This window comes from Macaca mulatta, chromosome 12 (genome assembly GCF_049350105.2).
Source record: "Macaca mulatta isolate MMU2019108-1 chromosome 12, T2T-MMU8v2.0, whole genome shotgun sequence".
Taxonomy (NCBI): domain Eukaryota; kingdom Metazoa; phylum Chordata; class Mammalia; order Primates; family Cercopithecidae; genus Macaca; species Macaca mulatta.
Window position 1 is genome coordinate 102682747 of NC_133417.1, and position 19149 is coordinate 102701895.

General features: G+C 32.8%; 1 protein-coding gene across 2 annotated transcripts in view; it reads right to left on the reverse strand.

The window, feature by feature from the left end:
* Window positions 1-19149, reverse strand: part of BOLL (boule homolog, RNA binding protein) — a 61545-nt gene that overhangs the window by 38920 nt on the left and 3476 nt on the right. Inside the window, 6 exon segments of one of the 2 annotated variants that reach the window (NM_001193795.1) lie at window positions 1106-1177; window positions 7963-8090; window positions 11746-11821; window positions 13117-13171; window positions 15072-15163; window positions 17820-17963. In NM_001193795.1, the coding sequence (NP_001180724.1) occupies window positions 1106-1177; window positions 7963-8090; window positions 11746-11821; window positions 13117-13171; window positions 15072-15163; window positions 17820-17963 (567 nt within the window). 2 annotated transcript variants of the gene reach the window in all.

Sequence of the window (19149 nt, forward strand, 5' to 3'; positions counted from 1 at the left end):
CTATAGGATGACTATAGTTAACAATAATACATAGTTTCAAATAGCTAGAAGGAGGCTATTGAATGCTCCCAACACAAATAAATGATTCATGTTTGAGATGATGGATATGCTAATTACTCTGATTTGATCACCATATTCTATGTATCAAAACATCACTACATACCCCATGAATAGGTATAATTATCTTTGTCAATGAAAAAAATTTTAAAAAGAAAAAAACACTACCAAGGATTAACTCTTTTTTATTTTTTATTTTCTAACTAATCATTTATTTTATTTATTTTTAAAACTTTTATTTTAGGTTCAGGGATACATGTGAAGGTTTGTTACATAGGTAAACTCGTGTCACAGGAGTTTGTTGCACAAATTATTTTATAGCCCAGTACCCAATAGTTATCTTTTCTGCTCTTCTCCCTCCTCCCACCCTCCACCCTCAAGTAGACCACAGTGTCTACTGTTCCCTTCTTTGTGTTCATGAGTTCTCATCATTTAGCTCACACTTCTAAGTGAGAACATGTGGTATTTGGTTTTCTGTTCCTGTGTCAGTTTGCTAAGGATAATAGCCTCCAGCTCCATCCACGTCCCTGCAAAAGATATGATCTCATTGTTTTTTATGGCTGCAAAATATTCCTTGGTGTATATGTACCACATTTTCTTTATCTATCTGTCATTGATAGGCATTCCATGTCTTTGCTATTGTGAATACTGCTGCAATGAACATTCGCATGCATGTGTCTTTATGGTAGAATGATTTATATTCCTCTGGGTATATACCCAGTAATGGGTCTAATGGTAGTTCTGCTTTTAGTTCTTTGAGAAATCTCCATACTGCTTTCCACAATGGTTGAACTAATTTACACTCCAACCAATGGTGTATAAGTGTTCCTGTTCTCTGTAACCTCGCCAGCATCTGCTATTTTTGACTTTTTAGTAATAGCCATTCTGACTGGTGTGAGATGGTATATCATTGTGGTTTTGATTCACATTTCTCTAATGAAGTATCTCTTTGTAATTAGTAAAGTAGTTGCATGAGAGAAATAAATGAAAGTTAGCTAAGAAAGGACTGAAAGTTTCAGAGAGAATTTTAACTGTAATTTATGTTTACCTGGTAGTGATATGCAGGTTGCTGATAAATGGGCTGAGCTACCATCACAGGGGAGCTACATACAGAACGTGACTATAAGAGGATGGAAAAAGAAAAATTAGGCAGAAGCCTTTAAAATAGCTCACAATAAAATGTATCTCAAATTATTACCTAAACCCAGTCAACTTCTGGTTTATGATTAGAAATGTTATTTTTCTACCCCTTATTGATATTATTACCGACTCTACTAAGTCTATTTATTAAAATCATCACAACATTTCTACTTCCATGTGGTTTCATTTCCATAGTAATGCTAAAACAACCACCAGAAAAGTTGCTTTTAGTCTGAAATGTACCACCTCCAAAGATTATGAAAATATAGTTCTAAGAGAATACTTAGAGGAAAATGACAGCAAGACTTAGTGTGACGCTGCCCGTTTCCATTGTGAGGACCAGCAGGAAACAGTTAATGTTTATAATAGTATTTACAACTGAATGAATAGCCATATCTAATTTTCCCACTAGTTACAAATAATCAATGTTCTATTCCTTTGTTATACCTATAATTAAAGCAAAGATATTTTATTTTTATTTTAGTAATTTGACATTTAAATGAGTTAATAGTTTGACAAACTTATAAGCGAAAAATCCATGTGTAAAAAAAGTAGAGGTAACACTTGATTATTCAAAGTGAAAGAGTAAGCCCCAAAACAGATTACTTAAAACCAGATTGTCAATAAAACAGGCAAGTTATATTGCCAGATAGTAAAACTGGCTCTAATATAGCAATTAAAATTCAATGTATAATGTGGGATCTAACTTATATTGTTTTGTTTTAATGTTTGCACCCCCAAAACTGAGGAAAAGTATCATAGTTTTGTACAATTCACAGACTATGGTATGCTAATAAAACTGTATCATAGATTAACATTAGAAAATAATAATGTAATTCACTACATTAATAGATTAAAGGAGGAAAAAATGGTAATTTCAACAGAGACAGAAAATGCGTTTGTTAAAATTCCATACCTTTTTATGATTAAAAACTCTTAGCAAACATAGTAGAAAATAGCTTCCTTAATTGATTTAGGGCAGTAATTCTCAACCATGAGTGATTTTGTCCTCTAGGGAACATCCGGCAATGTTGGGAAGACATTTTTGATTGTCATAACTATGGGGAACCTAGGGATACTTCTAAACATCCTACAGTGCACAGGACAGTCCTTCACAACAAAGAAATCATCTGGCTCAAAATGTCAACAGTGCTAAGATTGAGAAAGTCTGGTTAAGAGTATCTTCCCACTTACAAAGTATGCGCATGTGTGTGTGTCTATATACATATGTATATACGTGCATATATACATGCGTATGTATATGCGTGCATATATACATGCATATGTATATACGTGCATACATGTAAAGCTTAATAGTGAATCACTGAATTTGCTCCTTTTCAAGAACAAGGTCATGATGTATTCACTACATCAATACTGTAGCAGAGACACTGTCAGTGCAAAAACTCCAGGAAAAAAAGAAGTGAAAGAAATAGAAGTATACTGAATCATAAATAATTGTGTAAATGAGAGTTTGGCAGGGTTACTGACAGAATATCAATATTGAAAAATCAAGAGCATTACTATACACCAGCTCCAATCTTCTAGGAAATGTTATTTAAAAAACAGCATTCATCAAAGCGACAAAACTATAGTCTACTAAGAATAAGTTCAACAAAAGATGTGTCAAGCTTTTTTACGGAGAAAGAAAACTTTTTTATGGATAGAAGTAAAATAAGACAAATAAATGGAGAGATGTATCATGCTCATGGATGGGAAGATTCAGTATTTTAAAATACTGAAATGTCCCAAGTTATTCACACTATTTAATGCAATTCTAGTAGAAAAACAAGGGTTTTTCACTGAACTAAACAAGCTGAATTACAAAATGTATACCTATTAACACAAAGACATAAGGATAGATGAGAGACTCCTGAAGAAGAACAATGTACTTTAAGATTTCAAGATTCATTATAAAGTCAAAATAATTAGAACTGGGCAAGGTGAACAAATACACCAATGGAACAAAATAGCAGAAAAAAGACCCACACACACGGAAACTTAGTATTTGGCAGAAGATTAATTTCAAAATAGTAGGAAATAGATGGATTAGTCAATACATAAATTCAAGATTTGAGATCCAGAAGTAAAAAGTGGCAATACTATAGCTTTAAAAATAAAAAAATAGAATATATTCTTGTAGTAAAAAAACCCAAAAACTAAAAAAGATGAAAAAATCTTGTGCCAGTTTTCAAAGGGAATGTGTCCATATTTTGCCCATCCAGTATGATACTGGCTGTGGGTTTGTCATAAATAGCTCTTATTATTTTGAGATACATTCCATCAATACCTAGTTTATTGACAGTTTTTAGCACGAAGGGCTGTTGAATTTTGTCGAAGGCCTCTTCTGCTTCTACTGAGATTAATAATGTGGGGTTTGTCGTTGGTTCTGTTTATGTGATGGATTACGTTTATTGATTTGCGTATGTTGAACCAGCCTTGCATCCCAGGGATGAAACCGACTTGATCGTGGTGGATAAGCTTTTTGATGTGCTGCTGGGTTCAGTTTGCCAGTATTTTATTGAGGATTTTTGCACTGATGTTTATCAGGGATATTGGTCTAAAATTCTCTTTTTTTGTTGTGTCTCTGCCAGGCTTTGGTATCAGGATGATGCTGGCCTCATAAAATCAGTTAGGGAGCATTCCCTCTTTATCTATTGATTGAAATAGCTTCAGAAGGAATGGTACCAACTCCTCTTTTACCTCTGGTAGAATTCGGCTGTGAATCCGTCTGGTCCTGGACTTTTTTTGGTTGGTAGGCTATTAATTATTGCCTCAATTTCAGATCTTGTTATTGGTCTATTCAGAGATTCAACTTCTTCCTGGTTTAGTCTTGGGAGGGTGTATGTGTCCAGGAATTTATCCATTTCTTCTAGATTTTCTAGTTTTTTTGCGTAGAGCCCTCTCTCACCACTCTTGTTCAACATAGTATTGGAAGTTCTGGCCAGGGCAATCAGACAAGAAAAGAAATAAAGGGTATTCAATGAGGAAAAGAGGAAGTCAAGTTGTCCCTGTTTGCAGATGACATGATCGTATATGTAGAAAACTCCATCGTCTCAGCCCAAATTCTCCTTAAGCTGATAAGCAACTTCAGCAAAGTCTCAGGATACAAAATCAATGTGCAAAAATCACAAGCATTCCTATACACCAATAACAGACAAACAGAGCCAAATCGTGAGTGAACTCCCATTCACAATTGCTACAAAGAGAATAAACTACCTAGGAATCCAACTTACAAGGGATTTGAAGGACCTCTTCAAGGAGAACTACACATCACTGCTCAAGGAAATATGAGAGGACACAAACAAATGGAAGAACATTCCATGCTCATGGATAGGAAGAATCAATATTGTGAAAATGGCCACACTGCCCAAAGTAATTTATAGATTCAATGCCAACCCCATCAAGCTCCTAAAGACTTTCTTCACAGAATTGGAGAAAACTACTTTAAAGTTCATATGGAACCAAAAAAGAGCCTGCATTGCCAAGACAATCCTAAGTGAAAAGAACAAAGCTGGAGGCATCACGCTACCTGACATCAAACTATACTACAAGGCTACAGTAACCAAAACAGCATGGTATGGGTGCCAAAACAGAGATATAGACCAATGGAACAGAACAGAGGCCTCAGAAATAACACCATACATCTACAACCATCTGCTCTTTGACAAACCTGACAAAAACAAGCAATGAGAAAAGGATTCCCTATTTAATAAATGGTGCTGGGAAAACTGGCTAGCCATGTGTAGAAAGCTGAAACTGGATCCCTTCCTTACACCTTACACAAAAATTAATTCAAGATAGATTAAAGACTTAAATGTTAGACCTAAAACCATAAAAACCCTAGAAGAAAACCTAGGCAATACTATTCAGGACATAGGCATGGGCAAGGACTTCATAACTAAAACACGAAAGCAATGGCAACAAAAGCCAAAATTGACAAATGGGATATAATTACACTAAAGAACTTCTGCACAGCAAAAAAAAAAAAACTGCCATCAGAATGAACAGGCAACCTACAGAATGGGAGAAAATTTTTGCAGTCTACCCATCTGACAAAGGGCTAATATCTAGATTCTACAAATTTACAAGAAAAAAGAAAAGAAAAAAAGAAAGAAAAACTCAAACAAATTTACAAGAAAAAAACAAACAATCCCATCAAAAAGTGGGCAAAGAACATGAACAGAAACTTCTCAAAAGAAGACATTTATGCAGCCAACAGACACATGAAAAAATACTCATCACCACTGGTCATCAGAAAATGCAAATCAAAACCACAATGAGATACCCTCATGCCCGTTAGGATGGCGATCATTAAAAAGTCAGGAAACAATAGATGCTGGAGAGGATGTGGAGAAATAGGAATGCTTTTACACTGTTGGTGGGAGTGTAAACTAGTTCAACCATTGTGGAAGACAGTGTGGCGATTCCTCAAGGATCTAGAACTAGAAATACCATTTGACTCAGCAATCCCATTACTGCATATATACCCAAAGAATTATAAATCATGCTACTATAAAGACACATGCACACATACGTTTATTGTGGCACTATTCACAATAGCAAAGACTTGGAACCAGCCCAAATGTCCATCAGTGATAGACTGGTTTAAGAAAATGTGGCACATATACACCAATGAATACTATACAGTCATAAAAAAGGATGAATTCATGTCCTTTGCAGGGACATGGATGAAGCTGGAAACTATCATTCTCAGCAAACTATCACAAAGACAGAAAACCAAACACCACATGTTCTCACTCATAGGTGGGAATTGAACAATGAAAACACTCGGACACAGGGTGGGGAACATCACACCCCAGGACCTGTTGGGGGGTGGGAGGCTGGGGGAGGGATAGCATTAGGAGAAATACCTAATGTAAATGATGAGTTTTTGCAGCAAATGTATACCTATGTATCAGACCTGCACGTTGTACACATATACTCTAGAACTTAAAGTATAAGAAAAAATAAAAAATAAAAAAAGAAGAAAAAATTCTTGTAAAAAAAGACCAAAAAAATCATAAAATTTTCATGAGAAAAAAATCAAAAAGAGTTAATGAACAAGCCACAAATTGGAAGAAGATATTGGCAACCCACAAAATTCATGTAACGAACTCAAGATAAAAACAAATCACCCCAACAGAAAAATGGACAATGGATATGAACAGGCAGTTCATAGAAGAAAGTAGAATGGCCAATAAATACATGAAAATATGTTCAATATTACTACAAGTTAGGCAAATAAAAGTAAAACAAAATACTACTGCATAAAATAATATTGACATAAATTAAAAAATCTGGTAATTTTAAGGGTTGGCAGATTATGGAAAAATGGGGCTGTCATAAACTGTTGGCTAGAATGTACACTTTCAAAAGCTCTTTGGCAACATCTAGTCAAAGATATGCATATTTCATGAATGTGAAATTCTATGTATATATCCTAGCCTAGGCCAAGGTACATTAGGGAAGTACAAAAATTTTCCAGTAATAAATACATGGGCATGAATAACTTTAAGAGTATGAATTTTCATATTCTAAACTTCATATGTACTGCTTTCTGATGTGATCTGCCTGTGACTGTGTCTGTGTAATATGTATTCTTCTTTTAAAATCTCTCCTTTCACCATCACCTTTTTCCTTCCCTAAAGAAAGGTGTATTTCTCTCTCCTTCTGGATCTTGCTATAATGCTTTGTTCAGGAATGTAAATACCAATAGGGCATCAAACAGATATACAACTCAAGAGGGCAATGCCCTGAGAAATGAGAGAAGGCAAAGTAGAAAGAGCTTGCATAAGAAGTATTAAAGGGGAGATGATACTTATTTCATCTAGGGAACAAACTTAAATTAGCCGATGGTCACATGGATACATATTAAATCATTTATTTGAGTTTAAAAATAAAGTCGGAATTTTCTAAAAGCAAGTTTTATTCAGTAGTTTTATTTGGTTGACCGGCTTTGTTAACTGAGTTATAGAGCAGACACTTTCCACTATTAAGTAAGCTAAATCTACAGATACAAAGTTTTGATGAAAATATATAAACCTACAATATACAATATTCCTAAACTATTTAAACTTATAATAAACTTCAGATATCAACTTAAAAATGAGTGACTGTTTTCATAATATTTCAAAAAAATTCAGAGATAATTTATATAATAAGTAAAACCTTAGAAAACCACTGCCCCACCCAGAAAAACCCTCACATAATACATACAAGATCTGGGTATTCAATGTAACCTTGTTTGTAGAAAAAACTTAAAATGTCCATCAATAGAGGAATATAAAAAATTGTAATACACTCATACAATGAAATATTATAAAATATTAAAATAGTGAAGTACATATACAAGGATCAATGTGATATAATCTAAAAAGAGACAAACATGGTTTGATCTCAAAAATATAATGCTGAGTGTAAAAACCAGATTATTTATACAGTGTTTAAAAACCACTAAAACAATACTAGATGTCATTTATGAATACATATATTTGTAGTAAAAATATATGAAATGAATAGGAAAGATATTCTGCTTACTTCTGAACAGGAAAGAAGGTAAGGAAAACTGACATGAAGCTGTCTTACTTTACTCCCCATTTTAAGAACTTAAGTAAATGTTGCAAAATGTTGATGTCTATTAAATTTAGTTGACGTGTGTTATTATTTGTAATTATCTGTGGTTGAAATATTTCAGAAATAAAACAAACATTAAAAAAATCAATAAGTAATAGGTAGAAATCCTTTTTAAATGAAATTACTTACAGGCCAAGGTGGTGGGACAGAAGTTACCTCTGGAGTATGAAAATAAGCAACACCATTATGGTAAGTATAAGGATATCCAGTTGAAGTTGTTAGATACATTGTTCCAGCTGCTGGCATTATACTAGAACCTAAAGCAAAGATTAAATAATAATAATTAAAACGTTCAATTTAACTGTTAAAAATGTAGTTTCTAAACACTTCAGAAAAATATTTATCTTAATATACCTTTGTAGCTATGGTAAAAATGGAATGTCACAGGTATTTAAAAAAACTTCCTTATGTCAAAGTATCTTTGAAGCATGTATTTTTAAACTCAATACCTTAAAGCTTTTAGTTTAAGATGATTAAAAGAAAAGATAAACAATGCTAATAGAAATACTAAATATGTATCAATTCAGATTCCAACACCAGTATGCTACACAGAGCTTAACAATTTAGATTATCATCAGCAAAGTAATTATTTGTACAAATATAAATTATGTATAATTACTTTAAGACTATATACACTATAGTAAAGTTCCTAAGGTCTTGGCTAGACTTTTTATTTCTGAAAGTTCAAAGATGATGGAGGCAGTAGAGTTGGAGAAGATTCTACTTTCCTGAAGACATTTTGGTTCCACCCTACTAATTCTTTGGATATCCTACCAGCAAACATTCATTCATGCTATGGCTCTCTTTTCTCTCTCTTTTCTATGATCTATTCTCTATCTAGTCTCCCTTTGCTACAACTGCTGCTGTTGCAAACATGACCTCAAGTCTTCATGTGGCTAGTCTGGGGTCCCCATCTCGTTTCCCAGGCCAAGTTATATAAACCCCCACCACAAACCAAAAAACAATAAATAATATACATATTTTTTTTTGTCATGGAGGAGACTTTAAAAGTTAAATTAGCCAAATTAGATTAGGGTCTTAACCAGCAAGGTTATATAAATTAGTGAAACTGACAATTCTTCTTCCACCTGTACCAGTGCTTCTCAAAGTTTCACATAAATTAGAATCACCTAAATTGTTTATTAAAATGCAAATTCCAGGGACTTATCTTCAGAGATTCTGAGTCAGTAAATCTGGGACAGGGCCTAAGAGTTTGCATTTTGACAGCTTCCAATGAACTGATACTGTCTGCAAACCACACTTCAAATAGCACGGGCCTATCGCTTTAAGTAATACTATTGCTCCTCAGCTTTTATATTTTCACTGCATTTGATCTAGTATTGTTATTATTTATTTTAATGGTTCTTAATTAGATCTTTTTGAGAATCTGATGAAAACCAGGGACCTTTTCCTCAGATATATATACAGTCAAACACAATTTTACACGCAATTCTGGAGGTCCATGGATTCCCCCCAAAAGTTATTCAACTATTATTCAAAGATAATGATAATGGTTCATTATTCAATAATGGTTTATTATTCAAAGAACATGAACCATGCTTTACCTGCTAAATAAATAAATTTTCAGTGCATACTATCTCAAGGCATTGAACTGGGCCCTAGTGATACAGCAAAAAATAAAAAAATTAGACATGAGATGGTCTGTATCCTCAAAGAAGTTAGGTCTGGTAGGGAAGATAGTAATTAGTTGATTACACAATTAATTAATTAAATACAATTTTGATAAATACATGAGGCAGTATAGGGTATGATACTGAACATTTCAATTATTATATATATATAAAACATATAAAAATCTCTATATATACACATATGTGGAACATTTGTGATGAAATGATGTTTCAGCTAAGCTCTAAAGAATGAATTGGATGGCAAAGAACATTCTAGGTAAAGAAAACAGTATATTAGATTCTGAGAACAGGAGTATAGTATGTTCTGGAACTGAAAGAAGGCTAGATGGCTAAAGCATGGAAAGAAAAGGGAAGAATATCTCAAAATAAGCTGAGCATAAGACAATAAGAGGTGCACTTTTGAAAGATCACTCCGGCTTCCTTGTGAATGATGGATTGGAAGGGAGAAAGATTGGATTCACAGAGACCACTTAGGATGATTTTCCAGGAATTAAGGTAAACAAAGTGGTTAGCTGGGACTCAGGTGTTGGTAATGGAGACGGAAAGAAATGACAGACCTAAGAAAAAACTAAGATAAGAATCCCTTATTTGTAAATGTACTTTTAATACCTATTTTTCTTTGCAGAAAAGTCAAAAGAACTTTGGAATCAAACAGTCCTGCATTTGAAGGCTAATGCCACCACTCACCATTAGGCTATTTAACCCCGTACTTCTCAAAGTTGGATAAGGGATGGATGGTATACCAGGAGATATGAAAAAGCAGAGGCTGAACATAGTAATCTTCCTACAGAATCAGTTTTATTCAATTATTTTTGGGAAACATTTTTATATTCAAATAAACAATATGATATTATGGAACAGAATGCAAATTATACATGATGTTTTTACATAAATCGTGAGACTTAAGAAAATTTGCAATTCCAATATGCTGCAGTGGGTTAGGAACCACAACATGCCAAGATTAACTCTCCTCTACGAGTATTTCAGCAGAAACATTTTTAAAACAATGACTTTACCTTTTTGGGATTGAATTTTCTATTTACAAAAATAGATATAATAATACGTCATGGGGTTCTATGAAGATTAAATGAAAACCCATAACATTGACCCTTCCACTAAGTAGTTTTGAAAAAACAATTAGTATATTTGAAAGCATTCAGCATAGTGCTGATTTATTTTCTATTTCAGCAACTGGTAGATCATACTATGAACGTTACTATTTAGTACATATTGCTGGTGATAATGGGCTAAAGGACTGTTACTACATGTTCTAGCTTAATCTTTGCAAGTAACAACAATAGTCTGAAAATATTCAGCATTCTGCCATATTTAGTGCATTCCATTTTGTATTAACCTACTGAGGATATTTTGTCTCCTAAATTAACAAATACTAAGCCAAAATTAAACTTAATATACGTCAATCTCTTTTTTGTTGTAGTTGCGGCAACTGTATTAACTGAATATTTATTATTTCTAAGTCAAAAGCATAAAAGTCCAAATGAATACAATCTATTAATTTGTTAACAGATTATACATAATAATTACCAAATGTTTTAAACTTTCCCGTAGACACTAGGATGTGGCCAAGGGAAAATAAGTTAGTTATTAATTTTACATCACATTTCTCCTTCTAGCCAAAGACTGGAATATTAATAAATATTAAAGGTAAAAAGTTAACTATAAAGATGCCTAACTTACTAAATAGAAAGAGTGAGGAAAGAATAATAGAATTGAAAGCATTAGAGACATTTGGGGAAAGTAGATACATAACTTAGCTAATTCCTAAAGCTTTAGGGATTGTCCCTCTGAAAATTATGACACACCTGGCTGGGTTACAGTACATAGCATGCAGTGAGTTTCTGATATTAGTTCTATGTTTTCACTTTCAATATTTTTACTCTGATTAATTTTAAATTACTTTCTAATTAAATTTTTTCTCATTAGTAAGTCTAAATTATTAAATTACTAATTACTTTTGCTATTTTAAATGATATTTTCATCATGAAAGATTGTTCCTTTAATGATATAACTACACAGAATATACTTAAGCATCTTTATGTATATAAAGTTTTTTCTCAACCAAAAAAAATTGAGATACATTATTTTGTGGCAAAAAATACTCAGTTTTTCCACCAACTTTGCTAAAATAACTATTAAATGAAAGAAACATGATATTTTAATAAAGTTCTATGAAAAGTCTCATATTTCAAAAAAGAACCATGCAAAAATATTTTAAAATACATTAGTTTTCAATACATACGAGGGATCCCTACTTGTTGTTTTCTTATTGCTGGACCAATGTTCAGCTTCTTATCCTTGTAATTAAGTTTTTCAGCCTAAAATAAAGAAAAAGGAAATTATTTTATTATTTTAGCACTATTATTAAAAAATAAATAAGGAAAAACCAGTTAGAAAGAATTTCAAAAATTCAGACTATAACATTCTTTGAAATCAGCAAGGAATAGTGGGAAAGAGCAGTCTTCAGACTGAAATAGATCTGGGTCTGACCGCAATTCCCCATTTGTAATACAGTCAATCCTCATTACTCATGGATTCTGTATTCGTGAATTTACCTATTTGCAAAATTTATTTGTAATCCTAAAATTAATATTTGTGGCAATTTTGAGGTTATTAGTGGACATGTGCAGAGTGGCGGAAAATTTGAGTAGCCTGATACACATGCTCCCAGCTGAGGTCAAATAAGGTGATATTCTTTCTTCTTGTTCCAGTGCTCATACTCTAAGAGAGAGCTTTCTATTTAGTGCCACGCTTTCTCCATTTTTGTGCTTTTTTGTTGGTGATTTTGCTATTTAAAATGGCCCCCATGTGCATTGCTGAAGTGCTGGCTAGCACAAGAAGACTGTCATAGGCCTTATGGAGAAGATATATATTAGATGTACTTAATTCAAGCATGAATTATAGTGCTGTTGGCCATGGTTTCAATGTTAATGAACCAGTAATCTGTTATATATGATGCCTTTAAATGGAAAAACACATAAAACAAGGTTATATATTGATAGGTTGATGGCAATATTGTGACCAGAGGTTCTTGGGAACCTTACCTTGTATTTCCCCTAGAAAGAGTAGTTCAGCATTTGCTAATTCAGTGTTCCTAGCAATGACAGAGAACATAACTGCCACAAATAACAAGAATTGACTGTATATGATTTTAATAACATATAATTCAAATTCTACATTTTTCTAAAAAAGTTAAATGTTATATTTGCCTTAACAAAGTTATCACACTGAATTGCTGGCTATAGGCTTTTTCTGTGAATATTCTTAGTATATATAATGTTTTTCACAGGAGGGAAATCATCTCAGATAACCTCACTGTTGGAATCCACATTTGTAGTGTTTTTTAAACATTCAAAATGCTATTAACATTTTGCAAAAGACATATCCCCAAGTTCTTAGTTGAAGTAAATAAAGCGAAACATTATATTACAGTTTCACAACCATACTCGTAATGATTTTGGAATTTGCTCTTCTGCAGATTAAGTTTCCTACAGACCAATGCCAATGCAAACCTTTTTAAAAAAGCAATTGATTACTGTATTCGAACCCTGAAAAGATTAGTTTCAAATACAAAAGTTCCAGAAATGAAGTTAAATACACCAAAAGATCATACCTCTTGTAAAATTTTTTGTGCATCTTCTTGTGTTTCAAAAGTGACGAAACCATACCTAAATAAATGCATTAATTATTACTAATTAATCATTTTCTTAGAATGTTATATTAATTATATTAAAATGTTTTAAAATTTTGCTTTTAAATAATGGGCCACTGTAGAAGTAGGCATCTTTCTATGCTGCACTAGCATGGGAATCTTAGAAGAATCACTCACAGTTTAACACTGTCACCTCCCTTAGTCAGGGAACTAAAAGAAAAAAAAAAAAACCCTGAGATCCTGAAACAGCTTCAGCCCTCAGCTATATGCAAGGAAGAAAAGCACAAGAGATTCATGCCGTGGCTTAAAAATTGGGATGCAATAAATTTCAATTCAGAGCGATAATCTCCTATTAAACTAATAGAAGTTTGGCTAAGAGAAATCAAAGTTGAAAAATAACTAAAAAATTAAACATTTCAACACAATAAAATTTCTTACATTGGTGAATGACTATGTAAATGTATTATTTAGTTATTATTATTAGCACATATAACTGATAATGTAATTATTAGTATATTTCCCAAACAATATCTATTAAAAATATGTACAATGCAGATTTCATATCTGTTTTTCATACATAATTAACTTCAAACACAATTCATATAATGTTCAAGATACAAATACACATAAATAATGTGCTCCATGTCCAAAAAGCCAAAATAGGTAGAGAAAAAGGTAACAAAAGAAAGAAAAAGTGTCTCTCTCAAAACATAATTGCTATTTAGATAACTTAAGGAAACTCTTCTGAGTAATGCTAAATATCTTCACTATTTTCTTCAATTCATAATTACTGGATCATATACCAAGTTTCTTCTTTTAAACAAAGGAATTTCTCTTCATCTATTTGCCCAAATATTAAAAGAGTTAAGGAATTATTTTTACATTTTTTTTTTTTTTTGTAGAACACACACACCACCCAGTGGAAAAGGCATAAAATACAGTTTACATTTCCATGTATGTTTTTCAATGATTAAAAAATGGATATTACCAAAACATTGCAAATTCTGTTAGTAAAACAAAAGAGGTAAATCTCACTTCATCTTAATATTGTTTGGCATTCTGAGGAAGTATCTCATTTATTTAAAAATAACCTTTCTGTAGAATCCCATCTCTTCCAGAGTATCCATCTGTCTAATGTTGTTTCTCACTAATACCACCGCAATGGGTCCCTTTTCTTAAGCCTATAAATATGTGTCTTGCCTCTCTTTCAAGAAAATAAATACAATACTTTACTGCCTTATCTATTTTCTTTTAACTTTGCAGTCCAACTCCTTAAGTGAGTGTACTATGCAAGCTACCTTTTTTTTTTTTTTTTTCTGAAATTCGGCTTTGTACACATAACAATCCACTGAAACAGCTCTATACATTTAAAGACACAGTCTATTGCTTTCTTCTTATTTTCATTATCATTGATAGGGCAATTCAAAATCATTCTCACTAGAATTATATTTCTCATATTGGTCCCCCAATTAGGTCTCTGAGGCACAACCTACAGACATTTCTTGGTGTCAGCTGTTTTCAAATAAAGCTCTCTATAGCCTAAAGCAGGGATACAATTCCAAAAGAATCTGATTCATTTAGCTTCTCATTCCTCAGCTAATGTACATCTGCTACTCACATTAAGTGCTTGTTGCCTAACACTGAATGGTCCCTCCACCCATGCAGGAATAACTTCCCAACAAATTAAGAAATACTACAGTGTCTCCTCCCTCCAAAATACACACACACACACACACACACACACACACACACACACACACAAACAAACAAAATAGGAAATCAAAAGATAGGAGGAAAGAAGAGGGCATGATAGTCTCCGCTGGAAAATGGAACCAAAGTAAACTGGCATACAAAAACCTAGTAATCCAATGAAAATAGAGTTGTTAATTCTATAGACAATCTATAATGATACTAACCCTTTGGATACTCCAGCTCTGTCATTTACAATCTTCACTTCTTTCACAGACCCATACTGGGAAAAAAATTTTCTTAAATCACTTTCATTTGTCTAATGGCATAAAAAGAAAACATTAAAAAACATTTTTTAGTTGATAAAAGATGAATAATTCTCATGCTTGCTCTGGAGACAGAAAAAGTTATAGATAAGATGCATGAAAAATGCCTCTCATGATCAAAACAGTGCATAAACCACCAGGTGATTAAAATCAAAATAAATACCTTGCTTTATACAATAGCTATGTTGTTAAATTACTATATGTCAATAAAAATGTAAGCTGAATTATTTTAAAACTACAAAGCTCATTATTTAAAGAAGTCTTTATGATTCTTGTTCGCTAGCTGGCCAGTTTTTTAAAAACCAATTTGGATTAGGAATGCTATTTCCATAGTAAGGGTATATTACTATTGGCTCTTGTGGCTCAGAGACACTCACGGCACTGGAACTAGGTTATGTTGGCCTACACCAGTCATTCTATTTTAATCAGTAGTCTCAGGAACTCCTTTCTTAAGTCAGTTTTAGGAAAGGAATGTATTTCCAAAAGTGCTTCAACTCAACTGTGAGAACAATGGAGTGACTATAAGATTTAAAGTTATTAGATTCCTTATCTGTACTCAATATACATTTCAGCTAAATTCAGACATTGTTTTGAGAGTAAAATAAAAATTGGAATCATAATTACATTTAAAACATACAAAGTATCTACAAAGATGGTTTTGGCATATCTGTTTTTCTAATCAAAATAGTCTGATAATAGACTCATATCACCTTTTCTCAGAATGCTGACACTAAATTCATTGCAATTTCATTTTCAGGTTTAGCTGTAATTGTTTGTCTACAAGAGTAACTTTTCTCTAGAAAAAAATTTCTTTATATACACCAGAAAAAGACATGCCTTAGTGCAGAGCTATGCCTTTTGAGTTCAACTGTCACCTCACTACTTACATATACTATTGGTTTTTAGCTGGTAACATAAAGCCTGCTAAGCTGGATAATGACAAATACTGATTCAATCTAAGAAAAACTGAATGCCTTTTATTTCAGTTAACAGGAAATGAAATCAATGCTAGAATAAGAATTGTTACTAGATATTTGAATACAAATTAATTCCAACTATTCTCTGGTAGAATAATCATAGCTGAATTTTGTAGCTCCACTTCTTCAGTGACAAAGGGACAGTCAAGAAAAGTAAGCATTAAGAGAGATAGTCTGTTCGCTTCTAAAAATGAAAGGTTAAAAAGTCTGTGACTACTTGCTATTACAGTAAATTATTTCCTTGCTGGACTTTATCTGTGGTTTTGAAAAAGGTATAAGCATACAGGAGGGAGCCCTAGCAGTTACCGTAAAGCTATGGCTGCCTTATAACAACCGTTTCCAAAGTTCATGCTGCAGCTAATGGGCTTCAGTAACCTAAAATAACTTGGCCATACACATATTTATATTTATTGATAACTTATTTTTAAAAACATGCTAAGCTATTGTAATATAAATGAATTCCCAAATTGAACATTTTTGCCAGCCATCAGTATTTTCCACAGATACAGAAAACCTTTTTAAAAATAAATATTTTATAAGAAATAATTTTTCTTACTTTATTTTTAGTGAAACAATCATATACTTGTTTAAGACTCATTGTTTTGGCAAATACACTAAGTGTAACATTTCTCTTGTGCAGGAAAAAAGAAATTCCACCCAAATTGTAACAGATTGATTATATGGAAATAGTGAGTTATAAATGTCAAATATCACACCTAATGGTATAAGGAAAGTTTTTTTTTGTCCAAAATAACTCTCCCTATAATTTCTAATATGTAAAATAGAGTCTTGGAAATCCTTCCATATATCCATTTGAAAGTAAGAGTATTCCACTTACAGTATCTATGCATGCCTTTCTTGTAGGTGTTTACTCATGCGGGGTGGGGGGCACTGCACATCATCTCATGAACTATGCTTCCTTGGAAGAGTGGAATAGCTGATTACATGATGTAAATATATTACTTTTTAAAAAACTTTTATTTTAGGTTCGGGGTACACGTGCAGATTTGTTATAAAGATAAATCGTCATGGGGGTTTGTTGTACAGATTATTTAGGCACCCAGGTACTAAGTCTAGTACTGAGTAGTTATTTTTTTCTGCTTAAATATATTATTTTTAAGATGCTTTATTTTGACAAGGACACAGGAGTTTTCTGGTAATCAAATCCTAAACTCTAACATAGAAAGTGCTTTGCAAAGAATAGACGCCTAGGAGGTTGCTCAGGAATCTGAGATAAGAGTTGGGATAAAGAAATAGTATTTCATAAAACTAAGTTTTTAAAGAATTGAGTCTCTTTTGAAAATTATAATCATTCATTATTTTGGCTATTGGAGTATAGGCAAGAAAGTATAATTAGTTCTGGTATGGAAGAGTGTGGAGCTATGAGACAGAAAACGAGGCTTCTAGTCTCACTCTGTCACTATGTGGCTGGCTAGGAGCCTACAGCAAGTCAATGAGGCTCAATTTCCTTGTATTTGACATTGAACAAACAGTTTTTATACTTTATGTAACCTACATGTTGGTTCGAAAGATTCTTTATAAGAAGGAAATTTGAAATCTATTAATCATTATGCAAATATGTTATGATTTTATAGCTGCACAAATAAACAATTTCTGAGAAATAAAGACTTCTAATGAAAAAATACACTTTACTGCATGCATAAATAGGTACCTTAAAGTCAATTCCTCCTACAAAGATGCGATTAGGGATCACTGTTCCATATCTTGGGGCACTTGTTGGGTTATTCAAAGGCACAGGCGACACAGGATTAGGGGATGGAGATAATGAATCTGTTTGCATCTGGTTTGATGTTTGCTGTAAAATAAAATTCTTTTACACTTTTTGCACTGGGTATAATGCAGTCTGCTTTTGATGCAGACTGAAAATGTATATCTTTAAAAAAGATGAGTCATTTAGGTAAAATATAGTATTCTAGGCTTTACTTTTAATATTATAAAAATTATAATTAGAGCTAAGAGCTTTTTAGAGCAACAGAACTAGGAAACACAGAATCTACTCCATTATAGAGATTTTAAATATTAAGTACATTACTTAAAATGCTTATATTATTATCAAACCGATTACTTAATTGTTAAGGGGAATATTAAACTCATGAAGATGTTTGAGAAAGAGAAAAACAGTCCCAGCCTGACACAATCAGCTGGGCCCTGGTGTTGTTAGGAGTCGGCCTGGCACTCACGGCTAGGCTGTGGTGTTCTCTCATTAACAGAATACCAACATCAGACAAAGTCACCCTGTGACTCTGATGGATTAAGATTAAAAACAAGACCACTCCACAATCATGTTTGAAGGCTGACTAAAAAAAACGCATTGCCCAAATCCAATAATAACCAAACATCCCTCCATTCTGGCTGATATGAGTGACTGCCCCTTCTTTATTAGTTATAGTTTTGGCCTCGATCCATTTTTCTTTCCTTTTAGATAAAAGTTAACACATCCAATCATAGAATTACTACCATTTCCTGACGATATACATTCCAGAGTAAAGCCCTGCTTCCTTAAACCCTCTCTAAAAATTGCTCAACACAAGCCTATATCCTATGAGTTCTAACACCTTCTGATTGAGAGGCCCCATGGTTTCTGTTTTCCTTTGTTTGAACGATTAACAGACCCAACTTCACTAAATGACGCTTGTGTTCCTGGTGGTCTTTAACTAATGGTCATTGATAAGTTAATAAACTGTAACATTCACATTCACCATTTTCAGCCTGAAGGTCAAAATTTTAAATGCACTTGTCATTTTGAAGATTGGACTGATTTTGTTAAAAATTATATACTTATAGCTCATAAATGTTTATTCCAAAGAATTAGCTCAGTACATAGCCATATGTTCACAACGATAAGTTAGAGGATCTAATTTAAATTTTAATAAACATATATAAATGTATAAGCCTTTGCAGAATGGTAAAATAATAGACTTTTAAGGTATAACTGAAAGAAAACCAGGACTTGAGAATCATGTAGAAGAGAAACCAATTCA